General features: G+C 40.3%; 2 protein-coding genes across 2 annotated transcripts in view; both read right to left on the bottom strand.

Annotated features, from left to right (window-relative positions):
- Nucleotides 1–920: 920 nt before the first annotated feature.
- stard5 (StAR related lipid transfer domain containing 5) lies at nt 921–14,432 on the bottom strand. The gene is made up of 6 exons (XM_080029639.1): nt 13,992–14,432; nt 10,933–10,982; nt 9,857–9,989; nt 7,353–7,470; nt 7,117–7,210; nt 921–5,019 (listed from the first exon to the last, which is right to left on the bottom strand). Exons 1-6 carry the CDS (start codon nt 14,079–14,081, stop codon nt 4,869–4,871), a joined length of 636 nt encoding a protein of 211 aa, XP_079885765.1. The 5' UTR covers nt 14,082–14,432; the 3' UTR covers nt 921–4,868.
- A 777-nt stretch (nt 14,433–15,209) lies between these two features.
- tmc3 (transmembrane channel like 3) overlaps nt 15,210–24,726 on the bottom strand; it is a gene marked incomplete at both ends in the record, with an annotated part of 53,047 nt that continues 43,530 nt past the window's right edge. The window contains 7 exon segments of the mRNA XM_080033340.1: nt 15,210–16,224; nt 16,226–16,294; nt 18,068–18,333; nt 18,564–18,632; nt 20,079–20,157; nt 20,388–20,513; nt 23,189–23,299. Coding sequence (XP_079889466.1) covers nt 15,210–16,224; nt 16,226–16,294; nt 18,068–18,333; nt 18,564–18,632; nt 20,079–20,157; nt 20,388–20,513; nt 23,189–23,299 — 1,735 coding nt within the window.

Raw genomic sequence — 24,726 nt, 5'->3', positions numbered from 1 at the left:
TTTTTTATTTTTTTGCACAGAACAATGGGTTTTGCAAGAACACGAACAACATTTAGTAGATACATTATTTCTCAATCAGCGTATTTTCATATTTAGTACCCATAAAATTGCAGTTACGCTGAAAGTGTCCAAGGGTTTGAATGCACACAGAGCATATTTCCTTGCTCAAATGGATATATTTTATACTATCTTTTGTGTACAAGCTTTATTTCTGTGTTCAAAATGTTTCATGGGCACCCTCAGGATTAAGACTCAAACATAATGCCATGGAGTGTCTTTGTATGCAACTAGAAAACAAATGCTTTCTATCACAGTTCAATAATTAATATCGTTAGCCTCATAGCATAATTGCTTAAATCATAATTACTCTAGTCTACTTTTACCCTACATCTACTCTATTCTACATCTACTCTACATCTACATCTACTTTACCCTACTCTATAACCCTTAAAATATGACTTAGGCAATGATGCTATTAGGCTAACGAAAAGTAGATATAGAGTAGAGTAGATGTAGAATAAGTAGTTATTCCCGATATGATATAGTTATCTATGTATTGTTATATCAGGATGTTCTTTTTGTAATATTTGTTAATATATCTTTTGTTATTACCTGTAATGCTTTGGCAATACTGTTTGCAATAATAGTCATGCCAATAAAGCTCATTGAATTGAATTGAATTGAATTGAATAGAGTAGATGTAGAGTAAATATGACTTGGGCAATTAGCTATGAGGCTAACGCTAATTTACAAAACTGATCTTAATACAGTCAGATGTGGTGTACAAATTCAAAATGACTTTTTTTTTATAGAAGTTTCGTTCTGTAAGTGTACAGATGTGATGCGCAGACGTTTTCCCTGTTACTGCTAAAGAAAAAGACAACAACAGCTTCCTATTATTCATTTTAATGCTGGTGAAATACAAAACTAACTGGGTGTAGAACAGTACAGGATAACACTTTTCATTTGTTCTGACTAGACAATGTACACCTCAATGGAAAGAGTAGCAGCAGTTGCTCTCAGTAAGATGAGTTCATTCAAAAACACATTTATGACATGTATTATTTGACATGTTCTTCTGTTGTGCTTGTGATGGCATGTACCTCGGGCCAACCTGCCAACTAGTGTGGCACAGAGACAAGAAATGCGTCAAATAAGGGATAAAAGGAAAACATTTGGATTCAATCACAAAACAGAATAATTGGTATTTGGGTATTTGGTCTCATTGGTTATCAAGTCAACCACAGTCACAAATCTAATAGTTAAAGGGGTTCACAGCTCGTCATTCTGAATACAACACTCACGTGCTGGTGCATTAGTTCAGAATCTACCTTTTTTACTAAATTAAAATATAAAATTTGACTGGTTTAGATTAAGCCAACGTTCAAGCAAAAATACCCTGTGTTCCAAATCACATACTTTTTCTTTTTACTACGCTACATACTAAAGTACAGAAGAGTTTTAGGGCCACTGGAGAAAAATCAGATGAGGAAGATATATTTTCATTTTGTTGAGAAATGTCAAGAATAAAGCCGAATACTCCAAAATGTTATTGGAGTTAGTGGGGCATTTAGGTATTTTCAGCATACTACAATTGACTTGAATGTATTGGGACATCCTAAATCTTTTTCTGGCATACTAAATATTTGGGAAGTATGGGGATTGGAACGCAGGGTCAGTTCCCAATTATTCTCAAGAGTACCTATTTGCAGACCCATGGAGAAACGGAGCTCCACCGGAAATAGGAAATTTCTTGAAATGATCTTTTTGGGTGGCAGTTTTTAAAATCAACCAAAACAGTAAAGTTAAATAATTAAAAGCACACAGTCATGGAACAAATATGCATTAGAGCAGTGCTTCTCAAATGGTGGGGCGCGCTGTGAGTTGTCCAACTGACCAAAAGCAAAAAAAAAAAAAAGTTAAGTGCTAGCAAGCGCGATGTGCATGTGTATGGTCATCTCCGCGCGAAAGGCCGCGATTTGCAGTAAATAAATGTCCACATGTGTCTCCAAGTGTCTCTGTAGGCTATTTAAAAAGAAATCAAGCAAGTAGACTAATAATAACATTAATGAATTATTGGTTATCGCATCACAGAAGGCCTATTGGCCTATAATAATAAAAAAAACACCACCTTAACTATGTTTACAGTTTAAAAATGTTTTGAATGAAATGCAAACCTCAGTGAATCATTTGCTCTTGTTTCTCTGTCCTGAGATTCACACAGACTGAGCAGTCTTGTTTAAATGTTACAAATTGAGCTGATAGACTGAACTTTGAATTTTTTTGCTGCAGAAGTTATCTCAGCTAATTTTATAATCTAACATCTAATTTGATAATAAGGTGATTGTATGCATAATGCTCGTGCCAGAAACTCATACAGTGGTTTTGTACAGATAAATAAATAAATATTAGCAGGTTTTCAATAGTATTTCAATTTAGGGGGCGGGGGGGGGGGGGGGGCGCAAAAACATTTCTGTCCCCTATGAGAGAAAATAATTGAGAACCACTGCATTTGAGAAACCTGAGACATAATGTACGATTCACCCTATTGGAACATTTCAATTGGACTACAATACGCGCGGCAGAGCTGGACTTGAGAACAACTTCATAGCGGGTGTTAATATAGAGATAGAGTATCTCACAAAAGTGAGTACACCCCTTACATTTCTTCAAATATTTCATTATATCTTTTCATGGGACAACACTGAAGAAATTACACTTTGATACAATGTAAAGTAGTCAGTGTACAGCTTAGCCTGGCACCACCCACCTACCTACTTGTGCCAGTTTTAGTTTAAACTATTGGATCTGCCCCATAAAGTTTGTACTGTGATTAAAATGTTGAAACAGAAGAAAAAGATTTAAAAGTGCCATCAAATAAAACTGTTACAGGAATAATGGAATAATAACTTCAACAGACACCCACCTTCAAGTGATTAACGTTTGTCAATTTACATTAGGGATTTTTTCTATGAGAGACAATTTAAGTTAAGAACTTGAAAAAAAAAAAGATTTAAAAAAACCTGCTTGCTTCATCTTAACACCACACACATGAAAGTAACTTCAGATCCACTTAAAAGGCGAGAACATCTCATCTCTTCATGACAGGGAAGTGGTGGCATTCAACTAAGGGGTCTTTCATTAACAGTATTGGCTAATGTTAAAAGTAAGGTAAAAGTATGTAACAGGTCGCGCGCTGTTTTAAAAACAATCTTTACAAAGATAGGAAATACACGGATCAAGTCTTTATCTTTCTTTCTTTTTAGATTTCTTAATAACATTTTAAATAAGGTTTGAGCTATACATTTAATCCAGTTAATGCAGAAAGTGAGTTCATACGTTATTACTGAGGAACAATAATATGTTATAGACACTTTTTTATTGTTAAGTTAAATCCAGACATGATTATAGAGTTTTTCTTTCAAGTGCTACAGGCTTTGATTTCAGTTATATATACTGTTGTGAGTATTTTGATTTATAACAAAGGGTCATATTTTATTAACTTCATGTTTTGTTTGCAGAAATCTTGCGTTGCAACTAGAGGCGTCAGATAAATGTAAATAAAGTAAAAGTACAATATTTCCCAATACTAGTTGTGGAAAAAGAGTAAAAGTACAAGCAGTAGTAGTTGATGAAACTTGTATTTTAGTATAGTAGTATTTGAGTAAATACTTGCTGAGTCCGGAACGTTGCTGCTTTTCTCGGAATAAATAAGACAGCAGAAAGCGAGACAGTGTGCGGGAGATCCTTCTTACAGTATTAGCTACTGAAATGAACCACGTCAAATATCAACATGAAATGCATTTATATCATTTTACATCCTATCACTGCTAGTCACTCCTCCTGACTTATAGAACTTTATCTTATTGGATCTTAAACTATGGGATTGGCATATTGTCCATGTTACATTTTATTCTACAAACTGGAATGGAATATCCATCCAGCATCGGCTATTGATGGACTTTGAGAGGCAGTTGGTTCAAAAGGCCAATTTTAAAGTTTGGGTTTTAATCTTGAAACTGCATGAAGATAACTAAAGGGAATGTACTTCAGAAAGCAATGCCGCAAGAAAAGGGGAAGACACTTCTTTGCTCAATAGAGCAGCACTTCGTAATGCAGAAAAACAGAAACTGCCTCTGTTTGAATGGCCACCTATGCCATCCCACATGTGCTTGAGTAGAGCTGATTTAAGAGGCAGATCTTCATGGTTTGCAGTTAAAGCAGAGATGAGCTAAACAAATGGCATTTCAAGTACAACACAAAAACTAAATATGAGGTATGAGTCAGTACTCCAAACCAATAATCTTAACAGCAGCATAACGGTAAGGTCCATGCAACATGCATGTTAACAGTACACTGAAATATGCAAATATAAGAAGAAGAGGAATTATCCGGTGTCTCACTATTTTGGTCAATAGTAAAGACATTCTGTACTTTTAGCACATGTACAAATATAGATGTCACACCTATTTCCAGTGTCTGCAGATTGGAGGAAATACAAGTATCACACAGTGTGTGTGTGTGTGTGTGTGTGTGTGTGTGTGTGTGTGTGTGGGGGGGGGGGGGGTACAGAGACTGGAGTTAAAGATGCAGGTTTTAGTCAAACGCAAACCCTTGTTCCCATTTAAGACTTGAGTCATGAAAAGTAAAACTGCTTTCTAAACAAGGGCATTGACCTTTGAGGATATTCTGTGTTCCTCCACAGGAATATATATAGAAATGCCTAGGAAACATAAATATGTATAAGAGCTATTTTAAAATATGTATTCAGTTGATGTTCTCCGTGTATGGATTACTGTTTTCAAATGGAATTTACCCATATGGCCTGACCAGCCCTAGGCCTCAGGTACAACCCTTTAGTCTGGGTGTCAAAGGTCTTTGAGGGACTTGACGACCTTGGCCAGGTTGCTGTAGAACTCGGTCATGCTGGAAGGGAAGAAGGAGTCCACCACAGAGCGAGGGAGCAGGCCGCCCAGGTCGGTCTGGAAGAAACTGAACACCTGCGTTTTGTTGGGCTCTCTGGGAACGGAGCAGAAGAAACATACCATTACAATCAGAACTAGAAATGCAATTCATGAAGAAATTGCGGTGTGAATGCTGCGCTGCTGAGCTGATGCTGAATAAGCTTCACTGCTGAATGTTGATAAAGAACGAAGATTAAGATGAATATATCCAAATGAGTTGTGCAAAATTTGAAGAAAAACCGTGGAAGCGTTCATGAGATAATGCAGTCACAAAAGGCAACGTCACAGTGACCTTGAAATTTGACCTTTGACCTTTAAACTCTTATGATGTCATCTCTGAGTCATAATCAACATCTGTGCAAATTTTTAAGAAAATCCGGTGAAGTATAAAATGTTGTGTTGGAATGGGGGCTCGAACCCCCGACCCTGTGTTCAGCTCTATCAGGATACTACCATGTAATGTCCTGAAGGAGCTGAACATGTAGAATGTTGAATAAAGTTTATCGGATGAAAAACGCATTTTGAATTTTTCCCTTCCGATTTGAATGGGGCTGTGGAGTCATTTTTGGAAAATAAAATTTAAAATCCACATAGGGGAGAACGGGGGAATCTGAGACATCGGGTAATGTGAGCCACCCCCTGTATCTAGGCAACGGAAAAAAAATTTGGTCATGTGAGATATATGTTTTCAAGCCCCTCTCATTTCCCCATGGCCCTGAAAGAGAGGACCTCATGGTGCTGTGGTAAGCATGTTTTTTTTCTTCACAACAATAGGTATTTTGCATGTAAAAGTAAATGTTCTTGCTGTCAACTTAATCAACTGTTGTGCCAAAGCAAATGTATTCACGTAGAAAAACTTATATCATACGTGTTGATGAACTACCAACATATAACAACCATGTGATGATATTAGCTAAAGATTAGCCTGAAATGCCAAGAGAGGTAGTTTTTTCTCAAATTGTGGTGGTGGGGGAAAGTGAGCCAAATGCTGTGGGGGAAAGTGAGACACTGTCTCACTTTCCCCCACCATGAGGCACAAGTTAAGTTTAGTCTTAAACATATTTTAATGTAATATTACATAACATATGTTTTATTTTAATGTCATACAAATTGTAGAAAAGCCATCATGCCAAGGAAATACACCAGGAAGACGACCTGGGGCAACCACACGGAAAGAGCACCTTCTCATCTTTCCCTGTAACCGTCAGGGCTGGAATGTAGAGTAGGCCTAGTTGTTGAGTATGACAGGCTGATGTTATAATCCAGTTGGGTCTTCTCCTGTGTTCTGAGTCCCAGGCTGTTCTCGCTGGTTCTGATTTTCCAATGCTTTGACCCCCAGACACAAGCTGGCTCTAAGGGTCCTGTGTTCTGACCCCCAGACTGTGTTCTAATCTAACTGGTTCTATCTTTCATTTGAATCTTATTAAAACCTTTTGAATTATAATATGTTGTATTTGATTTTGTTCAGAGTTACTTTCAAGTGTTTAGAAAATTTGCTTTGCTTAATTGACCAAACCCCATCATTATTTTACTAGTCCGACATTAGTTCTGGAATGTGTGGCTAGCTTTCAGGATTCTAACTGTTACAATATGTGTTGTTATGGTAGTTCCTGAGTGGAAAAAGTAAGTGGATCAGTTTACCCCCTTGATTTTTCTGGTCTGTCTCAGTTTACCCCACAGCTGGGGTAAAGTGGGCTAAATTTGGTCGAAGAAATGAACTTTGTAGGATGAATTATCAGTGAGCTGGAAGTGTTTGTAATCATTGCAAAACGCTTTGCGTTTTGCCGATTTCCTCATTCATTTCAGGTGATGATTTTTTTGTGTAATAAACCTTTAATTATCTCTGAAGTTATGAATTTTATGAAAAAATAGTGAATTATGGAAATGTGCTCCTGTGCAAGACGAACATGAAAAACTTTGAATGGAGTTTCTACGATGAAGTATGAACGAGTAGGAGGAATCATAATTTTGTATGAAATATTAATTTCATAAATGGTTAATTTTCTTTGAAGTTATGCATTTTTTTTATAAGAATATTAATGTCTGAACTATGCTGAACATTTAGATACTTAAATCAAGTTTGTCGGATTAATTTTGAGTGCATGCGTGCATGTGTGTGTGTGTGTGTGTGTGTGCGCGTGTGTGTGCTCACCCTGAGATGGGGACACAGATGCACCCACATGGATGGTTGAAACCCCTCACGTAGCCCGACTGTGGAGGACAGCCCGGGTGAATCACGTTGGTGGCTGTTTCCCATGACACAAAAAACACACAAGGGGCTTAAGCTAACTGTCTCACGTCCGGTCCTACTTCATGGCACAATACAACAAAGAAAGCTCTGAAGAATACACCAGGTAGAGAAGAGGAGAATGAGTCCTTAGTACGCACCATTAGATGAAATGGTGCCATCTTCATATTGCTTTACATAAATAACATCTACAAAGTCTCGTGGAGCGATGATACCCATGGCCGCCGAGGGCGTGACGGTTCGGCAGATAGACACGTCCTAAGCAAGAGGGGGAGACAAAAGAGAGTACTTAAAGGTTAAGTAAGCAAAATTGTTCTTTTAGCTAACTTCCTGTCACTGACTGCAGTTATCAGCAGTGTTGGGAATAACGCCGTTTAAAATAACGGCGTTAGGTAACGCCGTTCTTTTTTCAGTAACGGGGTAATCTAACTAATTACTTTTTCCATCGTTACAACGCCGTTATCGTTACTGAACGTTACATGCGGTGCGTTACTATGAATTGATTGAATAAACTGTGTAATCCGAACACACCCCTGGCTCCATACTACACAAACTGCTAGTGAGGAGACCGGTGTGTTTTAAGTTGTGTTTTATTCAGTGTGGATGACATTATAACTGTCAGTTAGCGCCGTCACGTCAGTCAGCCGGAGCACCTGTTTAGTGAAGTTTCTTTTTCTTTCTCTCTCTGTTGTGTGAGTAACCACCGCAGTAACCACCTATCAATCCACGGTTGAAACGTGCTCTCCCTGAGTTTGTTTGCATCACCCTTGTGAGTAAGTGCATGGAGTTTCCCGATCTCTATAAATTATAATTTATGCACGTTATTAAACGGCCGTGATTCGCCGGTTGCAACAGCTGTTTAGCGTGTCATCACGAGCCGAATATTGCTATTGTTCTTTTCCTGGGATCTGTATGCCGCTGTGCATGTTAAAGAAGGAAATAAACATAGGATAAATCCTTACTCCTCCTCTCATCGTCTCATGCTTCATAGTCTGACGTGTTTGGCCTTAAGTGGTGTTTTAGCCGACACCCCTGAAGTGAATCCAGTGATATAGCAGATCAGCACGGTACATTCAGCAGTTTCCTCTACTACTTTTGTTGAGAACAAAATACTTGAAGTGCAGGATAAACCTCTTGCTGTCTGTTGATGTGCAATAAATATTGAAGGTTATGTAGCCTACAAGTAGGCATACCTGTCTCTTCTACTCATTTCAACTGACTTAAAAAAATCAAAATTTTGACAACTTTATTTTTCTAACGCAAATAGTTATTTTCCCTGGCAACTAGTTACTTCTATTATAAAGTAATTCAGTTACTAACTCAGTTACTTTTTGGAACAAGTAGTGAGTAACTATAACTAATTACTTTTTCAAAGTAACGTTCCCAACACTGGTTATCAGTCCCCTCCCTCGTTCCCACGTCACCACATTAATGCACTGTGGTCTTCAAGCAGCAAGTTATCTAGCATCATCTCAGATCCATAAGTGTGATAAAATATGATAAAAACAGACATTGGGAAGGATTTTTACCTGCTCCGCCATTGTAGGCGCATACACATTCACTTATCTGTCGCTCTGCACGTGCACCAGCAGTGAGACAGGTGCCGGTTTGTAGCGTTCTCTCTTCTGATTGGTTATCAGTAGTGGGCTCCTCGAAAAGTTTATTTGCCGATTACATGAAACGTGCACACTATATAAGTGATCACTGTATGAATAAAGAGCGATTTAACACTTATATTAACATAAATAAATCGCTTACTTCACCTTTAAAGACTGGAGTGAACAAAAGAAAAGCAAACATTTAGAATCACCCGAACGCATTTGAAGCTACACTGGAAAATATTATTATTATTACCATTATTTATTTATTATTTTTCATTTATGGACATTTGTCCTCAGAATGAGCAGGTTGGGAACAGTGAGGATCAAAGAACACAAGGGGATCCGTTTAAGTTAGATACAAATATTCACAACTATATCCACATATGTTTTGTCTTCCATAAGTGTGCTTTAGAATAAAGCCTCAATGATCAGCTAAGAGAAATGAAAGCAGAAAGGCATACATGCAGTTGACTGACACCACCTTGGGAAATCTCTGGTATTACAGTTCAACATCAGAGTGTCCAAACTGTTTCGCTTGCCATTTTTAAACCACCACTATGTTAGGACGCTAATAAATAATTCAGACAATCTTTGAACACCTACTTCACCGGTGGAAATATGCTGTTGTATTGAACTCTGAGATCCTATGTAGTATAAATGTGCAAACAGTTTAGAGATCGGTTCATCCTAGCCTGAGAAAAGGCAGAAACAGTGTGTTATGGTCTCACTGTCTAACCCTACATTTTCCCATGTGCGACATCACATGGTAAAATGTAGGGTTAGGATTAACAGGACAGCTGGGCCAAGGGAAGACTACAGAAATACTGAGTAAAGAAAAACCTAATTTATTATATTATAATAGTGATTTTATAATGATAGAATGCCGGTTCCGTAAGGGGGAAGTATTCCTTTAAAGGAAGTCAGAAGAAATAGAAATGTCCTTGTGGGGAAATAAATAGTCATCTAGGTGAACTAATATACAACACTGATCATGACTAACACATGTTCTGATGAGAAGAGAGAGAGAGAAAGGAGTAACACACCTTTGTGATTTGTTCCAGCAGCTCAAACCTTTTGACATTGTTGTCCCACTTGACGCGCATTCCGCCGGGCACTGGCTTCAGACACTCCCACACTTTCTCCAGGCTGCCACTGACAATCCCCTCCCCCTTGTAACTGAGGAGGAATTCAGATGAGAGTTGATTATTAAGACATGACCTCATGACCTCTGTACATTTTAGCCATACATTTTTTATGAGGCTAATGATTTAACCTTTGCACCAAGGTAAACACAGTACATTTCTTTTATATTTTCATCCTGTCTGTTTCAAGCCTTGAATTTAACCAATGGGTTGATTTTTTTAGACCACACCCCTCTCTTAAACATGTTATACAATTCATTTGTGAAAGAGGCAGATAATAAGTTTAAATCTAAATCCTTGTACTTGAATACAGGTTCACGGTTTTTTGGTCTGATCTGTCTTGATTCATGAAGCTCAAAAGAGACTGTGCATCCATCTACATATCACACGCCAAGATTGAGTACCTTCTGGTAACAGTAGGGCGACACAATTCATCTAAATTTAAATCAAATCGCAATTTAACCTACTGCATTTTTTTGAATTTCAAGAAGGCGCAATTTCCTGCCAGGACAACATATTCTCCAGAATAAAAAAAATAAAAAATGTTTGGGTCAGATTCTGACAAATCCAACCATAATAACTTTAATGTGTCTCAATGAAAATGAGAATAAGAATGTAAAAGCGTTCATAAACGCAATTCATATTTGCAATATCAGTCACAAATATCGCATTAGATATTTTTTTTCTTAATTGTGCAGCCTTAGGTAACAGCTGAGCATCTTTTAAAATATTGTGTATAAAATAGAACGGCATCAGTGATATTCTACTTGGCAAAAAACAGCAGTTTTAAGGTTAGCATTCTAAACAGATGCCTGGGGCATAGCTGTAGGCAAAAAGCTCTGATTGTTATCCTTAAACTAGTGTTTACCCTGGCAAAACAGCAAAGTCTTCTTCTGTTTACCATCTACAGAAATATTATTTGTGTACAAGTGTTGACAAATGAAATTCAAGAAAAAGAGAAGCTGAAGTTTTCTCACACATTCCCGGGATACTCGGTGGAGGGACGCCAGGACACCACCACGTCGTTCTGCAGAAGGAAACAACAGAGACAGTCACTGTCAGTGCGTTTACATGCAGACTCATAATCGTGTAAATAAACGAATAAGACTTCAACAGGGCTTGTGAAATGCATGTAAACACCTTTATCCGATCTACTTCGCACACAAATCGGCACATTAACGGACAAGCGAAGTCGGATAAGAACACCTAGATAACTCGTTCATTGTCGGCATTCTACCTGCACGTATGAGCTTGCTCGAGAATCCCTGCGGAGGATTTCACAAGGAAGTGGAAGGAGACAACGTAATAAATAGTAGTGTTGTTGCCGGAAAGGAACCGGACGTGGCTCTATAACCACTTGTTGAAAGGGCCACAGCACCACCTAGCGTAGCGGAGACAGCTATGCTCCGACCATTATCGAATATTTGAAAGGCCAGGCATGTATACTCAGACAAGTGACGCAGTCCGTTCGAGTGGCAAGTTCGGTATATGTCTTAATCCAATCTAGTTGTCCCATGGAAACGCACTGAGTGAGGGAGGAAACAGTACAGAGACAGTCACAGTGAGGAAACAGTACAGAGACAGTCACAGGGCGACTGTGGCAAAGCGGGTAGGGCAGTCGGCCACTTGAGTGCAGGGTCAGTGGTTCAATCCCTCGCCTCCCCGCCACATGTCGAAGTGTCCTTGGGCAAGACATTGAACCCCGAATTGCTCCCGATAGTTAGCTTGCACCCTGTGTGGTAGCTGTTGCTATCGGTGTATGAATGTGTGTGTGAATCATGGACCTATAAAGAAATGGACAGCGGACTGAAAACCGTTGGAACGTTGAAGCCATTCATTCCTATGAAAGCTGCTCATTGGCGCAGGGCAACCATACAGGAAGTATTCCTGGCTTCGGCTTCCGCGTACACGGTGCCAACACGCCCCTAAAGCGTGACGCGCAGTGTACGTTTCACTGACGTTCTTGGATGAAGAAAGCAGTGTAACCGAGTGTAACCCATGTCTCCTCCTCCCGCGAAAACAAACTGAAAGACGTTGAAAGCCGTTGGACTAATAAAACGCTTGAGGAGTTTTATTAGTACATGGTCTAAAGATAAGTATGAGCCTATGATTGATATCCAGAAAAAATTTGCGGAGACACAATCTTGTTCGCCGCTTGTATTGTGTGGACGGGGAAATCTGCCTCTGGGCTCCATGGAAAATAAGCTCCCATTCACAGCATGCAGTACCAATGGGTTGGCCACTAGTCCATGCTGGCTGCTCGGAGAAGGCAGCATCCTGGGGGCCTGGTGTGAATGGGTGAATGTGTACAAGGGAAAAGCGCTATAAGTGGAATCCATTTACAGTGAGGGGAGGAAACAGTACACAGACAGTCACAGTGAGGGGAGGTTGGCCTTTGGGTCACTTACCAACGGCTAGGGCTGGGTATCAAACTTCAATACTTATTTGGCACCGACCGAAATGTCTCAATTGCCGATCCACTATCGAAAAATGTGGAGTATCGAAATATCAAATATGGAAAAATGCCAAGATCTAAGAGTGTTGTTGATTGGCTGCATGGAGCTGCAGTGTCTCAGGGGATAGTGCATGTGTGGTCATCTGAAGGCCGTTGCTATTTAATGATTTTTTGTAAATAAAAAAAAAGATTCCATAATCTGTAATGTCATCTTGTTAAAACGGATTTCATAAAATTGGTATCGAAAAAAGTATCGTTCAGGAACCCGGGATCTATATGAATTGGTAGTGATAGATTGCATGTGAATTGACAAGCTGAGTGGTACAAGTGGATGTGAAATGAAAAATGGACTGAAAACGATCGAGTTAAACTGATTAAAACAGTTTGGAAGTCAAGAATTTAAGGCCATGTTTTTATCATCTCCAGTCAAAATGTATCATTCACAACGCAAATATGTAATTTATCATTTGAGGACAGTAAATACATAGTCCTTGCACTACTTTTAGTTTATTTGATGTCTCAGGTGTTGCTCTCTCTTCTGCTTGTACTTCTTCTATATTGCAATGTTGAGAGGAGCCTGGGACTTAAAGGAATACTTCACCCATACGGAACCAGCGTTCTATCATTATAAAATCGCTATTATAATATAACGAATTAGGTTTTTCTTCCCTCAGTCTTCCTTTGGCCCAGCTGGCCTGTTAATCCTAACCCTACATTTCCCTTTGTGTGATGTCACATGTGGGAAAATGTAGGGTTAGACAGTGAGACCATAAAACACTCTTTCTGCCTTTCTCTCTCAGGCTAAAATGAACAGATTTCTAAAATATTTGCACATTTATACTACATAGGATCTCAGAGTTCAATACAGCTTCATATTTCCACTGGTGAAGTAGGTCTTTAAGAATGTCATCATCAATGACTGCTCCTGTAAATGTCGTACATGACAAATAAACCAATCTTGAACCCTAGTGTTTGTTGCAATGTGTCCAGCAATCTTTGGCCCTTGAGAGCTCAGCCAATTAAGCATATTCATTCTGTATCAGTGTTAACGAGGTGCTACCTGGGAGTTTTGACAAATACATTCACTGAGGCAGGATATTGAATTTTGATATTGAAAATAAATAAATACATGTTCTGTCATTAGTAGATGCACATTTGCAAACAAATGAGCCAATGTTTGTGGCGTGCGACTATTGTATGAATCTATATCAGCTCCACAATGTAAACCTATGATGTCAGATGTGCATTTCAGCAAACAATGTGTGTACCCGAATTGCAATGGTGAATTTTTCAGTACAGTACAGTCATTCTTTCCACTTGCTTGAATCGTGAGGGGCTTGGAAGAGAGCCTCAAGTTTCGTCAAAGTTCCTGTTTCAGGTCAGCTGATCTACCCGTGTCGGTGAGCAAGGCCACGTACGGTATATATGGTCTATACACTATCTATGACGGTGACACATGTAGGCTACGAGTGAAGCACCCCCTTAGCTCTTTAGAAACAGATAACTGCATGTATCAGTGCAAGCGGAGACTGATTGTACAATTTCATGGAAGACAAACAAACAAATACAAATCACATTTACCGATTTCTTGCAGACTTTCCAGCCGGTGTCGTCCCTCCTGTAGCTCATCAAGCAGTCGCCCACTGCTGTCGCTTTCTGGTCATAATCCATTGTAGTGTGTAAAAGTGAACGTCGTCTTGCTAACCTAATTCACTTTGAAGACTAGCTGCGGTTACAGTGGTTGACCTGTCTCCCAATTCAACCCAAGAAAATCAATCCCACTGTACTATACAAAGCAAGCGTAACAGCGACAAGTTACCCAACGTAAGCTAGTAAACCAAAAAAAGAAAGCTTCTCAGGTGAGCGTAAACCGCCACTACAAAGCTAACGTTAGCCCAAATGAATGGAAAGTGCTATGCAATGCCCGCATCGTTAAACTAACAAGCAGCTAACTCGCGGTTACGAGCTATACGAATAGTAACATCTACCACACCTTCACTGACGGTAAACTGTGAAGCCCTAATGTCGCGCGACAGCCCAAATCTGGGTCGGTAAAAATGTAAAATCCAAAAATAGTTAAAATGAATTAATTTAAATGCCAGGGAAATGGTTAGCAGATGTGTCATATCCTTCAGAAAAAAATAAGCTTCCGGTTTCAGCTTTAGCCAAAATAAAAAATAAATAAATGACATGAGCTTTTATAAAAATCTGACATGTGCAATTGTAATTTTTTTTTTGGTGATGTAAAAAAAAGAAAATAATTGAGCGACAAATTCCAGGGATTTTATTTTGAAGGCAGAAGCGCCAGACTATTTCTTGTAATCTGGTTGGCTTCCGCTTCACGTGCCTGCATCTTCAGCTGGAGCCCCCGCCCCGCTAGTTGCAGCAAAGCAATTTGGGAATTGTAGTTTTCACTTTTTTCCAAATGAAAAAGCCTACTGTTTGGTTACGTCAGTGTACAGGCCATGTCAGACCTGTGGAACATGATAAACTATTTATTGAGATTGCGTGTGAAGCAAGTGTAATTCTGGAATCTGTATATGCCTATGTTTCTAATAGGCAAGTTGATTAAACACAAATAGCATCAGTAGGCTATAGTTTTTTTTAATTGTTATACACAATGCTACAGTATGCCATTTAATTAGCTGACATGGGTACTTTAAAATTATACAAGACCACACATAGGAAATCATTTCTAATAATATACTCTGTGCTTTTGAATGCAGTGTAGCTTCTTCTTACATATCTATATATTTGGGAAACATTTGAACAGAATACAAGGTTTTAGCAAAGATAATATCATACATTGGAGCAGACCAAGTCATTTGACTCGCTGCTGGCATTTAGATCGCCGCCGGCTTTAGACTTCTTCCTGGTCGCTTTGCCTTGCCTGGCGTCAGACTTGAGATAGCGCTCCTTGTTGTGGATGACCTGGATGTACTGGTCCGTGCTGCTGTTCTGCTGGTCGCTGCTGGAGGCCAGGGAGGCGGAGTCCGACTCGGTCAGAGGCGTCTCCACCTTGGGCCTGGTCTTGGGCTTGACGTGAGACTCCATGACGTTGTGCCTGCTCCTGGCCGCTGGGGAGGGGTGGTGGTGGTGGGCTCTTCCCGGGGAGTGGATGTGACGCCTGGTTCTCACCAGGAAAGGGTCTTCTGCCCCTCTCAAACTGACCTGGGAGTGTGACTCTGGTGCATCTCCCCAGTCCATTTCTCCTTCACCATCACCATCACCATCCTCCTCTTCCTCATCCTCTAATCCCTGCGCTCCATATTTCCCCCGAGTGGCAGAGTGGCTGTCTTTAGCCACGGACACGTGGCCGCCCACACGCTCCCCTATGTAGAACTGTGCTGGCTGGTGGAGGTCAGAGAGGGAGTGGGGCCTGCTGTGAGCCTTCCCTGACACAACCCTTCTCCTGCTCTTTCCGTCTCCTTCCTCCTCCTCCTCTTCCTCCTCACTCAGGTGCTTGTGTGACTGGTGGTGTGAGCGGTGCGGATGTGGCTGGTGATGTGAGTGAGCAGAGCGGGGGCCGTAGCGTTTGACGTTGCGGGGGTACAGCTCCAGGACCTCTGTGGCGGACTCCTCCATGAGGTAGTGGCGTGGGATGCGCGTGGCCGAGCGCAGCAGCTTCTTCCTGGGCGGCTCGTGTTCGTTGACGATGACGTAGCGCGTGGTGGTGTGGCCGCGCCGGCCCCTGTAGCTCTGTGCGCTGATGATGCCCGCCGCCTCCACCGGATGGATGGAGCGTACTGTCTTCCTGTACAGGGGGTCAGAGTGGATGTGGATGTCAGAAAGGCGATGTGGGGGGGGGGATGTTTGCCATGTGGTGGTAGGACTTGGACCTGCAGGTGCCACTAGGGCCACCCAGAAACGGTGGTGGAGGAGGCCTGTCATGATGAGAAAGACAACACACACGATTCTGGCTATATTAAAAATCATTATGGATGCTATGTTTTTTAATTGCTAGTACCTGGGGGACTAGGGATGATTATATTCCGGCTATGTGTCGGTCTAATTTTACATGAAATTGCGTGTGTACATATATATATACATCACGATACATCTCCTTTTGTGGTATAAATATTATGCTATTAAACTATTGACGTAAAAACTTGAAAATGACTCGTGAGATTTTGATCAATCTCCTAGAGTGTGTGACTAAAGATCTGTCTGCACTTCCTCTTAGGGAAATGTCAAGTCAAACATATAACTGGATACATCAATGAATAATGCAGTTGTAAATAATTGAAGTGTATTTTTTATGTAAAAATAAAGCGTTTACTCTCCCTTGAACCTCCATTCAGAATCAGGGAAAATAGGTGATAGGTGAAACGCTGGGAATGAGGTTGTTAAACAAGAAGAGTAAAATCTAATTTTGTTTTAATTGAATGCGTTATATGCTAATTAACTTTTTTACTGGCATTCAACGATATGTGTCCACGATGCATCTACAGAGCATGTAGAGGAAGTGAGAGCCGGCGAAATAACTAACCCTGCGTTCCAATCCCTATACTTCCCTACTATTTAGTATGCCAGAAAAAGATTTAGGATACTAAAATGCACGTCAATTTTAGTATGCTGAAAATACACAAATTCCCCACTAACTCCAATAGCATTTTGGAGTATTCGTCTTTATACTTGACATTTCTCGACATCTGAATTTTTTTTCTCTCCTGTGGCTCTAAAACTCTTCTGTACTTTAGTATATTGTAGTATAGTAAAAAGAAAGAGTATATGATTTGGAATGCAGGGAATGTCGGACTGTGAAGCCACACGTTGGCAGGTGATTGGCTGGGTGGTGAATGTGATTATCACCGAGCAAACAAGTGTACAGCTGTTAACATCCATTCACATAGTTGTTATGCTATTGGAATTGTGAGACCTTCATTACCAGCAGACACAACTTCAGTTTTACCTCCACGATCTGGTCAGTTTAAATTAAAGTTATGGCTTTTCCTCTGTGTGCATTGCATTCACAATTTATATTTCCATTTCACTCGCAATGAATGAAGTGCTCACCTGAATGTCATTATCTGATCTGCTACACATTACATGTACTGGATTTAAGGTGAGACTCTGCAGGCACATGTTTTTTTTTAAATTTCAGGCACTTGTTCATTTTGATATTTTTGTCTATTTTGTAATAGAATAATATATATTATAATATAATATAATAAAAATATTAACTCTGGCTTTATTCAACCATGTATATTGTTTTTTTAAGAGATGCAAATGTACAGTATGCATAATTAGTTAGATATTGCCATATTTGTATATGTATTTACACATTTCTGAATACATTGTTTAGACCATGGATACTTACATCTATGGGTCTTTAATAATATTTAAATTCTATAGGCAATATAGTCAAGAAAAATACAATTGCGTACCTGCCTCAAAATGTTCATCTTAAGCAGTAATTCAAATACATAATGAAACATGTACTCTGGCTATCTGCTTACATTTTATTTCTAGATATTCTCATTATCTATAACTTTATTATTTATCAATGCTACAACTTGACTGGCTAAACCAACATGTCAAAGTGTGTGTGTGTGTGTGTGTGTGTGTGTGTGTGTGTGTGTGTGTGTGTGTGTGTGTGTGTGTGTGTGTGTGTGTGTGTGTGTGTGCGTGCGCGTGCATGCGTGTGCGTGTGAGACCTGTTGGGTATGTGCTCCGGCCTGTGTTTGGGCAGTATGGTGACTGTTGGACTCCGGATGGAGCCAGCCACAGTGCCTCTGTTCAGGTCCAGCCTAGACGCTGACTGGGTGATGGTGCGGATGCTGTTGCCACGGCGAACGGGGGACTGGAAGTTGGTGACGCTGCCGTTTCTCCGTGGAGACGGGGTGGTGTGGATGGAGGGCTCCTGGCTGGTTAGGCCACTCTCCTGCTGATCAGGCTTCTTGTCCACTGCAGCCTCTGGAGTCTGCAGTCTGGCTATACAGTTGGGTGTAAATGTTACAGTGTGAAAATCCAGACACAATTGGCTTCATCTAGTGGTGAAAGTTCTAGCTGTCAAACTCCCTTGGTAACCCCTCCATTTTGAATCAGCTATGGTGGTCTTCAAGAACAAGAAGCTAGTTACTAAAGATGGCATCATCCACAACTGCCTCAAGTCTTTCCACAATATCAAGTGATGAGGTGAAGATGGAACACACAGAGAAGAAAAACAGCAGAAATACCTGCAGCCATCTGGAAGACTTTCTTCTTGTCCTCAGTTCGCTCCTAAAGATAAAAGGGAAGCACTATTACAATACACATCACTGTCTGCAATCTCACTTACAGCATTCAAAACAGTGTTGCCATTAGATAGTTTGTCAGAGAGCACTGGTTTACTTACCAACTGTAAAATGTCCACTCAATAAAACATATTGGGCATTTTTTCTTATTAGCATTTAAGCTTGTTTTTATGTAAAAATTTATTTGCTTTTTTGTACCAACACAGATCTTTAAGATGTTTAGTTGAACATTTTGAAGTTTTCTTACAGCCTTCACAACTAATCCAAGTACCTTTAAACTTCTAGCGGTCGGTCATACTTACTTCTGTAGGGGAGAACGGGGTAAGTAGGCACACTTTTTACTCTAGTGAGAATTGCTCATCACCAAAACATCTGTCAATAGCCATTCCTACATTAAATTGAAGCTTAAGGTGTTGGCTAGAAATGTGTGTCTCTCTTTTTTTCCAACTTATTGTAATGAAGAAGTAATTTACCATCAAAGACACTCTGACACATTGTGACAACCAACCCCATCAAGGGGTCGGTTGTCACACACTATGGGGTTGTTTGTCACAATGTTATCTTAATGGGAAAAATCTTAAAAAGAAGGCAAGGAGGCAGAACCAAATTTGAATGTTTAATTGCATTGTCAAGTTGACAAATAGGCCTACATAACGTTCTGTAGCCTTGGCAGCTGGTCTAGTTTGGGATGCACTTGTGTTGCACATGTTGTTTTGATTTTGTTGCCCTTTTTTCTTTTGCTTGCTAGCTGCCTTTTCCTGCTCTATTCTTTCCTTCTCTGGGGTGTCAGTGAGGATACAGCTTGACAATTTATTTCGTTATTGGGTTCCTTTTCTGGCTGCAGCCTTGAGATAACATGTGACAACCAACCCCCCAAAAAATTTGACGACCAACCCCAACTTGAATTTCTTGCTAGCATCAAGGCCAACAACCATCTGACAACTAATTAGCTTGCTAACCACAATCTAAACTATAGTTTACCCTTCACACTTTCTGAGGGTAACAAGTGTTTTGTTATAAACCCATTGTGTAAAAGCCTAGAAGAAAAATACTGAGAAGCAAAATATTTTGAATTTGACATGAAAAACACAAAACATCCTCTCACCTGAAATGCAGCTGTCTTCCTCCAAGGAAGTCTATGTATGTGACCTCTGATCCCAATTCTGGGCCTTTTTTATATCAACATTTCAGAGCTAGCGCGCTCTGGTGGCGAGATATAACGAATGTGACATCCAACCCATGTGACAAATTACCCCGTTCTCCCCTACTGTATTCTTCCTTTCACCAAAGCTGCTCAATGCAAACATGCTATGATTGAGAAGCATATATGCTTCTCAATAAGTCTGCATATTTTGGTACAGTTTTCTCTAAACTATACTGTTGGACATAGATATATTGATTGATCCATTTTGAAGATTCACCAGTAACTTACAGTCTGGAGCTGCATCCTCAGCTGATTGTTGGTGAATTTGAGAGACCTGGCAATGGCCTGGAGATAGTATATGAGCATGCTGAAAAACACAGGGACAAAAGTCAAGATTACATGTTGTTATGGTGTGTGTGTGTGTGTGTGTGTGTGTGTGTGTGTGTGTGTGTGTGTGTGTGTGTGTGTGTGTGTGTGTGTGTGTGTGTGTGTATGCATGTGGTGTGTGTGTGTGTGTGTGTGTGTGTGTGTGTGTGTGTGTGTGTGTGTGTGTGTGTGTGTGTGTGTGTATGTGCGTGTGTGTCTTTGCAGTCTTACAACAGCAGTAGCAGTCCCGGCAGCACAACGACAGGGCTGGTGATGTAACTCATCACTTTACTGAACCACAGTGGGAAGTCATTGGCCACTGTCTCAGAGATTATGTCATAAATCTTCTCTTGGCCACTGAAATACACATGACTTTCATTTAAGCGCTTGTTATTCCAATAATTACATGAACATAGCAATATGTAGCAAGTACTTGATGTTTTTCCCTGAGTTTGCTAAAAAGAATCTGGTGTTAATACACAGCTAAGGCTCTGTAACCGCCCCCTTTGTTTACATTCCCTTTGTTTACATACAAGTTTACAGAGCCTGTTGACAAAAATAGATTTTGTCAAGAAACATTCTCCAGAATCACCTACTCCACCTTTAAGACGAATACATTCATATGTGAGCTAAGAGCATCAGCGTAAGGGCAGGTACAACCAATGAGTCTTCACACATTCCCACGGATGACAAGGTCCTTGAATAGCAGGTCAACAAATCTGCTAAACCTGTATACAGTATATACAGCAGTGTTGGCAATGCTACTCGGAAAGTGTCACCCATCTGATTCTGTGTTTAATTTGATAAAAAGTTTAAATGTATTTATAAGGTTCATTCTTAATGGGAACATAATTGCAGTTTTGTCTGGTGCCGTCTTTGTGCTAAGCTAAATGGAAATAAATGTGTTTGGAGGTGATTTATTAAGGGTGCCGTAAGAAGAGTGTGTGATCATATTTCACCAATGGCAGCTCCCTTTGATTGTACTCACATTGATTTCCTGTCGTCCATTGATTTTATATAATGTAATGCATGTCCTGAGTTATTTAGAATAAAGAAGAATCATGGAATGTGTGTATTTCTTAAGCATTGCTCATTGCAGGCATATCCAGCACTGCAGCTGCATATAAAAGCGAAGACACACAAGGCTGAAAATTGGGCGTCGGACATGGTCGGAGAGTCTGGAGGGGGCGGGGACATGAATCTGTTTGGTGTGTTCAGTGACGTCGGCCTTATTTTCTCCTGATTTAACATGTTCAATTGACTTCGTCCATTCTTTCAGTCTGATCTATCGGATTGGTGGAGGGTTAGCCCCTTGACTAGCGAATCAGTGAAGCCCCCGGAAGCAGGCCCGGTTCTAGACAGTCAGATTAGGGTGGGCCTGTAGAAATTTTAGGTGGGCACACTGGGCAGAGAGACCGAAGATGCTAGCGTGCGCAGAGCAGGCCAGCAGAAATGTTTTGCCCTTGTAAGATCTCTGCATCTGCTTTTTGGCACATTTACTGTGAATTGTGTAGAACACAATATGCAAATAAACTTTGAGTGTTGCTGTGTTGGAGATTTGATTCTTGCATGTTTATTTTTCCAAAATGTTTATGAATGACATATAATATACATTAGGCTATATACTACATAATGTATATATTTTTTAATCGCAGTATTAACTGTAGGCAGCCTGAGTTGATTGCAGAGAAAGCTTTGGGACTGGGCAACCTGGATGGTGATAGTCCAGAGCTATATACTATACACACTATATAGATATATAGTCTTTCCGGTATTGCCTCCGATGTCCAGCTGGGTGAAAATAGTAGCCAGCCGAGGTCAGAACCCTGCTAGGGGGATCCGGGGGTATGCCCCACCGGGAGATTTTTTTTTACCTTTTTAAAGTGAAATGCATGAATCTGTTGCACTAATTTGGAGACACTGGGTCGGATGAATTAGAAGCTATTGAAGAAAGCCACATGGATTTTCCATAGAAATATAAATTTGAAATAAAATATTATGCAGGGTCCTCTGGGATGGGCTTGGTGCTCTTTTTCTTTTATGGGACATACAGTATTTTTCTGTAATATAATGAATTAATTTAATTAATTAATACATTTTTTCGTGACCCTAAGCAACCGCTCATTTTGCTTATGCCTCGGGCCGGCTCTGCTGACCAGTGACCACTATAAGCGGGTGGGTAACTTGGAGGCAGGCTGTCCTGCCCACCCAAAAATACAATTAGAAGCAATGCATGGTAATGGTGTATTCTTTAGTATTAATTAATTGTCTGAATTTTATTTGACATTTTCTTGGACAGCGAATGAACAGGTCCGTCCGATAGTGGGTCTGGACTTCCACAAAAAAATTAAATAAAATTTGATTGGGTGGGCACAGCCCATATTTGGGTGGGCACGGCCCACCCTGGCCCCTGTCTACCGCCGGTCCTGCCCGGAAGTGAGGATGGTAACAAACCAGATAAACAGTGAAAGTGCAGACGATGTTGACACACTTTCTCAATGCATTGTTTGGCATCGCTTTGGACTTGGTATTGAATTCTTGAATCCTGTGGACCAAAGAAATCTAGCAACAACTTTTCAGCATGGTGGAGGATAGGCCGTCGCTGTTCGCGGTTGCTGACAAAAACTACTCAAACTAGAGAGATTTCCTGTCATTTCCGGTTTAATTTTTTTTCGGGCCACAATACAGATTAGCGCCGCCTACTTCTATGGAGACATTACATCTCGCGCAAGCGCAGAGCGTACGGCAAGTCAGTAGTCGGCCCGGTGTGTTCTTCGCACTTTTTTGACCGAGTCGGGGAGACTGGGGCTGACTGTATCGTCCGACTCCATTTTCTGGCGACGATCGGTAGTCGTCTTGGTGTGTCTTGGGCTTAAGGGGTCATAAACAAGCTCACCTACATGTACCTTCAATTGTCATCATAGTAAATGCATGTTTATTAGACAAAGAGAGTTGGAATTCAAACTATTCTTAGTCAAAGTATTCCTTGACACACAAAACATATTTTGATAATATCTGTAAACTGTATTTACCTGAATGGTCCACAGTGCTGTGATGGTCTGTATCTCACTATGGAAAAGATGGTGGGCAGCATACACAGAAACAGCATGAAAAGGAGCATGGCCAGGTAGAAATTGTTTGATCTAAAAAGAACAATTTAAAGAAAAAGTGTCAAAGTAAATTTTTCTATTAGAAATGTACTCTTCTGGTTTAATAGTGCAATCTGCAGAACGGTTTATCAGAATGAAGTATACATTCAAGCCCATGTGGAAACATGTCATTACAGAGGGATATCTGTGAACTTTTTGATTTCGCCTCATTTCATCTACTTTATATACGATGTAGTATTTATAAGAACACAAAGCATTTTCCTTATACCACTGTTGATTTTTACCTACATTCTTCACTGACATCCATTGGCCAGTGAATTCTAAAGAAATACTGAATAGACCAAGTGTAAAACATAAAAAACCCTTGTGATTTTATTTATAGAAACTGTTCCTCAATGTATCCTATTGAAAAACAGCTGGGACATTTGCACTGAGCTGAAATCATACATCACTCGCCTCACTTGTAAAAGAGGTAGAGTAAGTACAGACAAAATGCAATTGCACGACTTATGATTGCATACAGTTGCTGGTTTTTGGGTGGCAATATTTCCACGATCCACTGCAAGCCAGGACCCCAAAAGAATCCTGCTTAGGGCTCCCACATGTACAGGGCCGGCCCCTGGCTCTGGTGCAGAATACTTTGCACTGTACAAAGTACAATATCCAATCTATGACTCATACCCTGCGTTCCAAATCACATACTTTTTCTTTTTACTTCACTACATACTAAAGTACAGAATAGTATGAGGGCCGCATGAGAGAAAAAAAAATCAGATAAGGAAGATTTTTTTTCCGTTATGTTAAGAAATGTCAAGAATAAAGCCGAATACTCCAAAATGCTATTGGAGTTAGTGGGGCATTTATGTATTTTCAGCATTCTACAATTGACCTGCATGTATTGACATCATAAATCTTTTTCTGGCATACTTAATAGTATGGAAGTATGGGGATTGGAACACAGGGATAGTGTTTTAACAGCAGTGGTTGTAGCCGATTCAGTGGTCTGTACACTGACCATGGTCTCTGCCACAGACCACTGTGTGCCACCACCAGGGGGTGCTGGAGGTACTGGTACGGACCAGTCAGCTAGTGGCACGGACCAGTCAGCGACCACATACAACTGGTCATGACCACTAGGGACCAGTGGTCATTGCCACTAGGGGCGCTAAAGCTAGTGACACGGACCAGACAGTGACTGTTCACTGGTCTCACTTTCTCTTCAACATGACTGTAATAGCAATGCTTTTAAACATAGAGATCCATTGACTCTGCATTTATTTCATTAGTGTAGCACTCTCTGATTTGTTTATAGCATAACTGAAGAAGAAGTTTAAACAAAACTCTCTTCGGCTATTCCCAACAGTAGTCCCGTGATTAAGCACTCCCTTCGAATCTGGACCCAATTTAGGAAGAATTTTGGAATGCAGAATTTTTCACTTTTCAGCCCAATTGCAGCTAAT

Source organism: Ammodytes marinus, assembly GCF_949987685.1.
Source record: "Ammodytes marinus genome assembly, chromosome: 1".
NCBI lineage: Eukaryota > Metazoa > Chordata > Actinopteri > Uranoscopiformes > Ammodytidae > Ammodytes > Ammodytes marinus.
The sequence above is the reverse complement of the archived record's forward strand: the minus strand, read 5'-3'. Positions and strand labels throughout refer to the sequence as shown.

Bases quoted from the DNA above. Each gene is read 5' to 3' on its own strand.
- stard5 (XM_080029639.1), bottom strand. From the start codon at position 14,081: ATGGATTATGACCAGAAAGCGACAGCAGTGGGCGACTGCTTGATGAGC. The intron at 10,983-13,991 runs GTAAATGTGATT...TTCCTTCTGCAG, and splicing joins GGAAAGTCTGCAAGAAATCG to AACGACGTGGTGGTGTCCTG. The intron at 9,990-10,932 runs GTGAGAAAACTT...ATTCCTCCTCAG, and splicing joins ACCGAGTATCCCGGGAATGT to TTACAAGGGGGAGGGGATTG.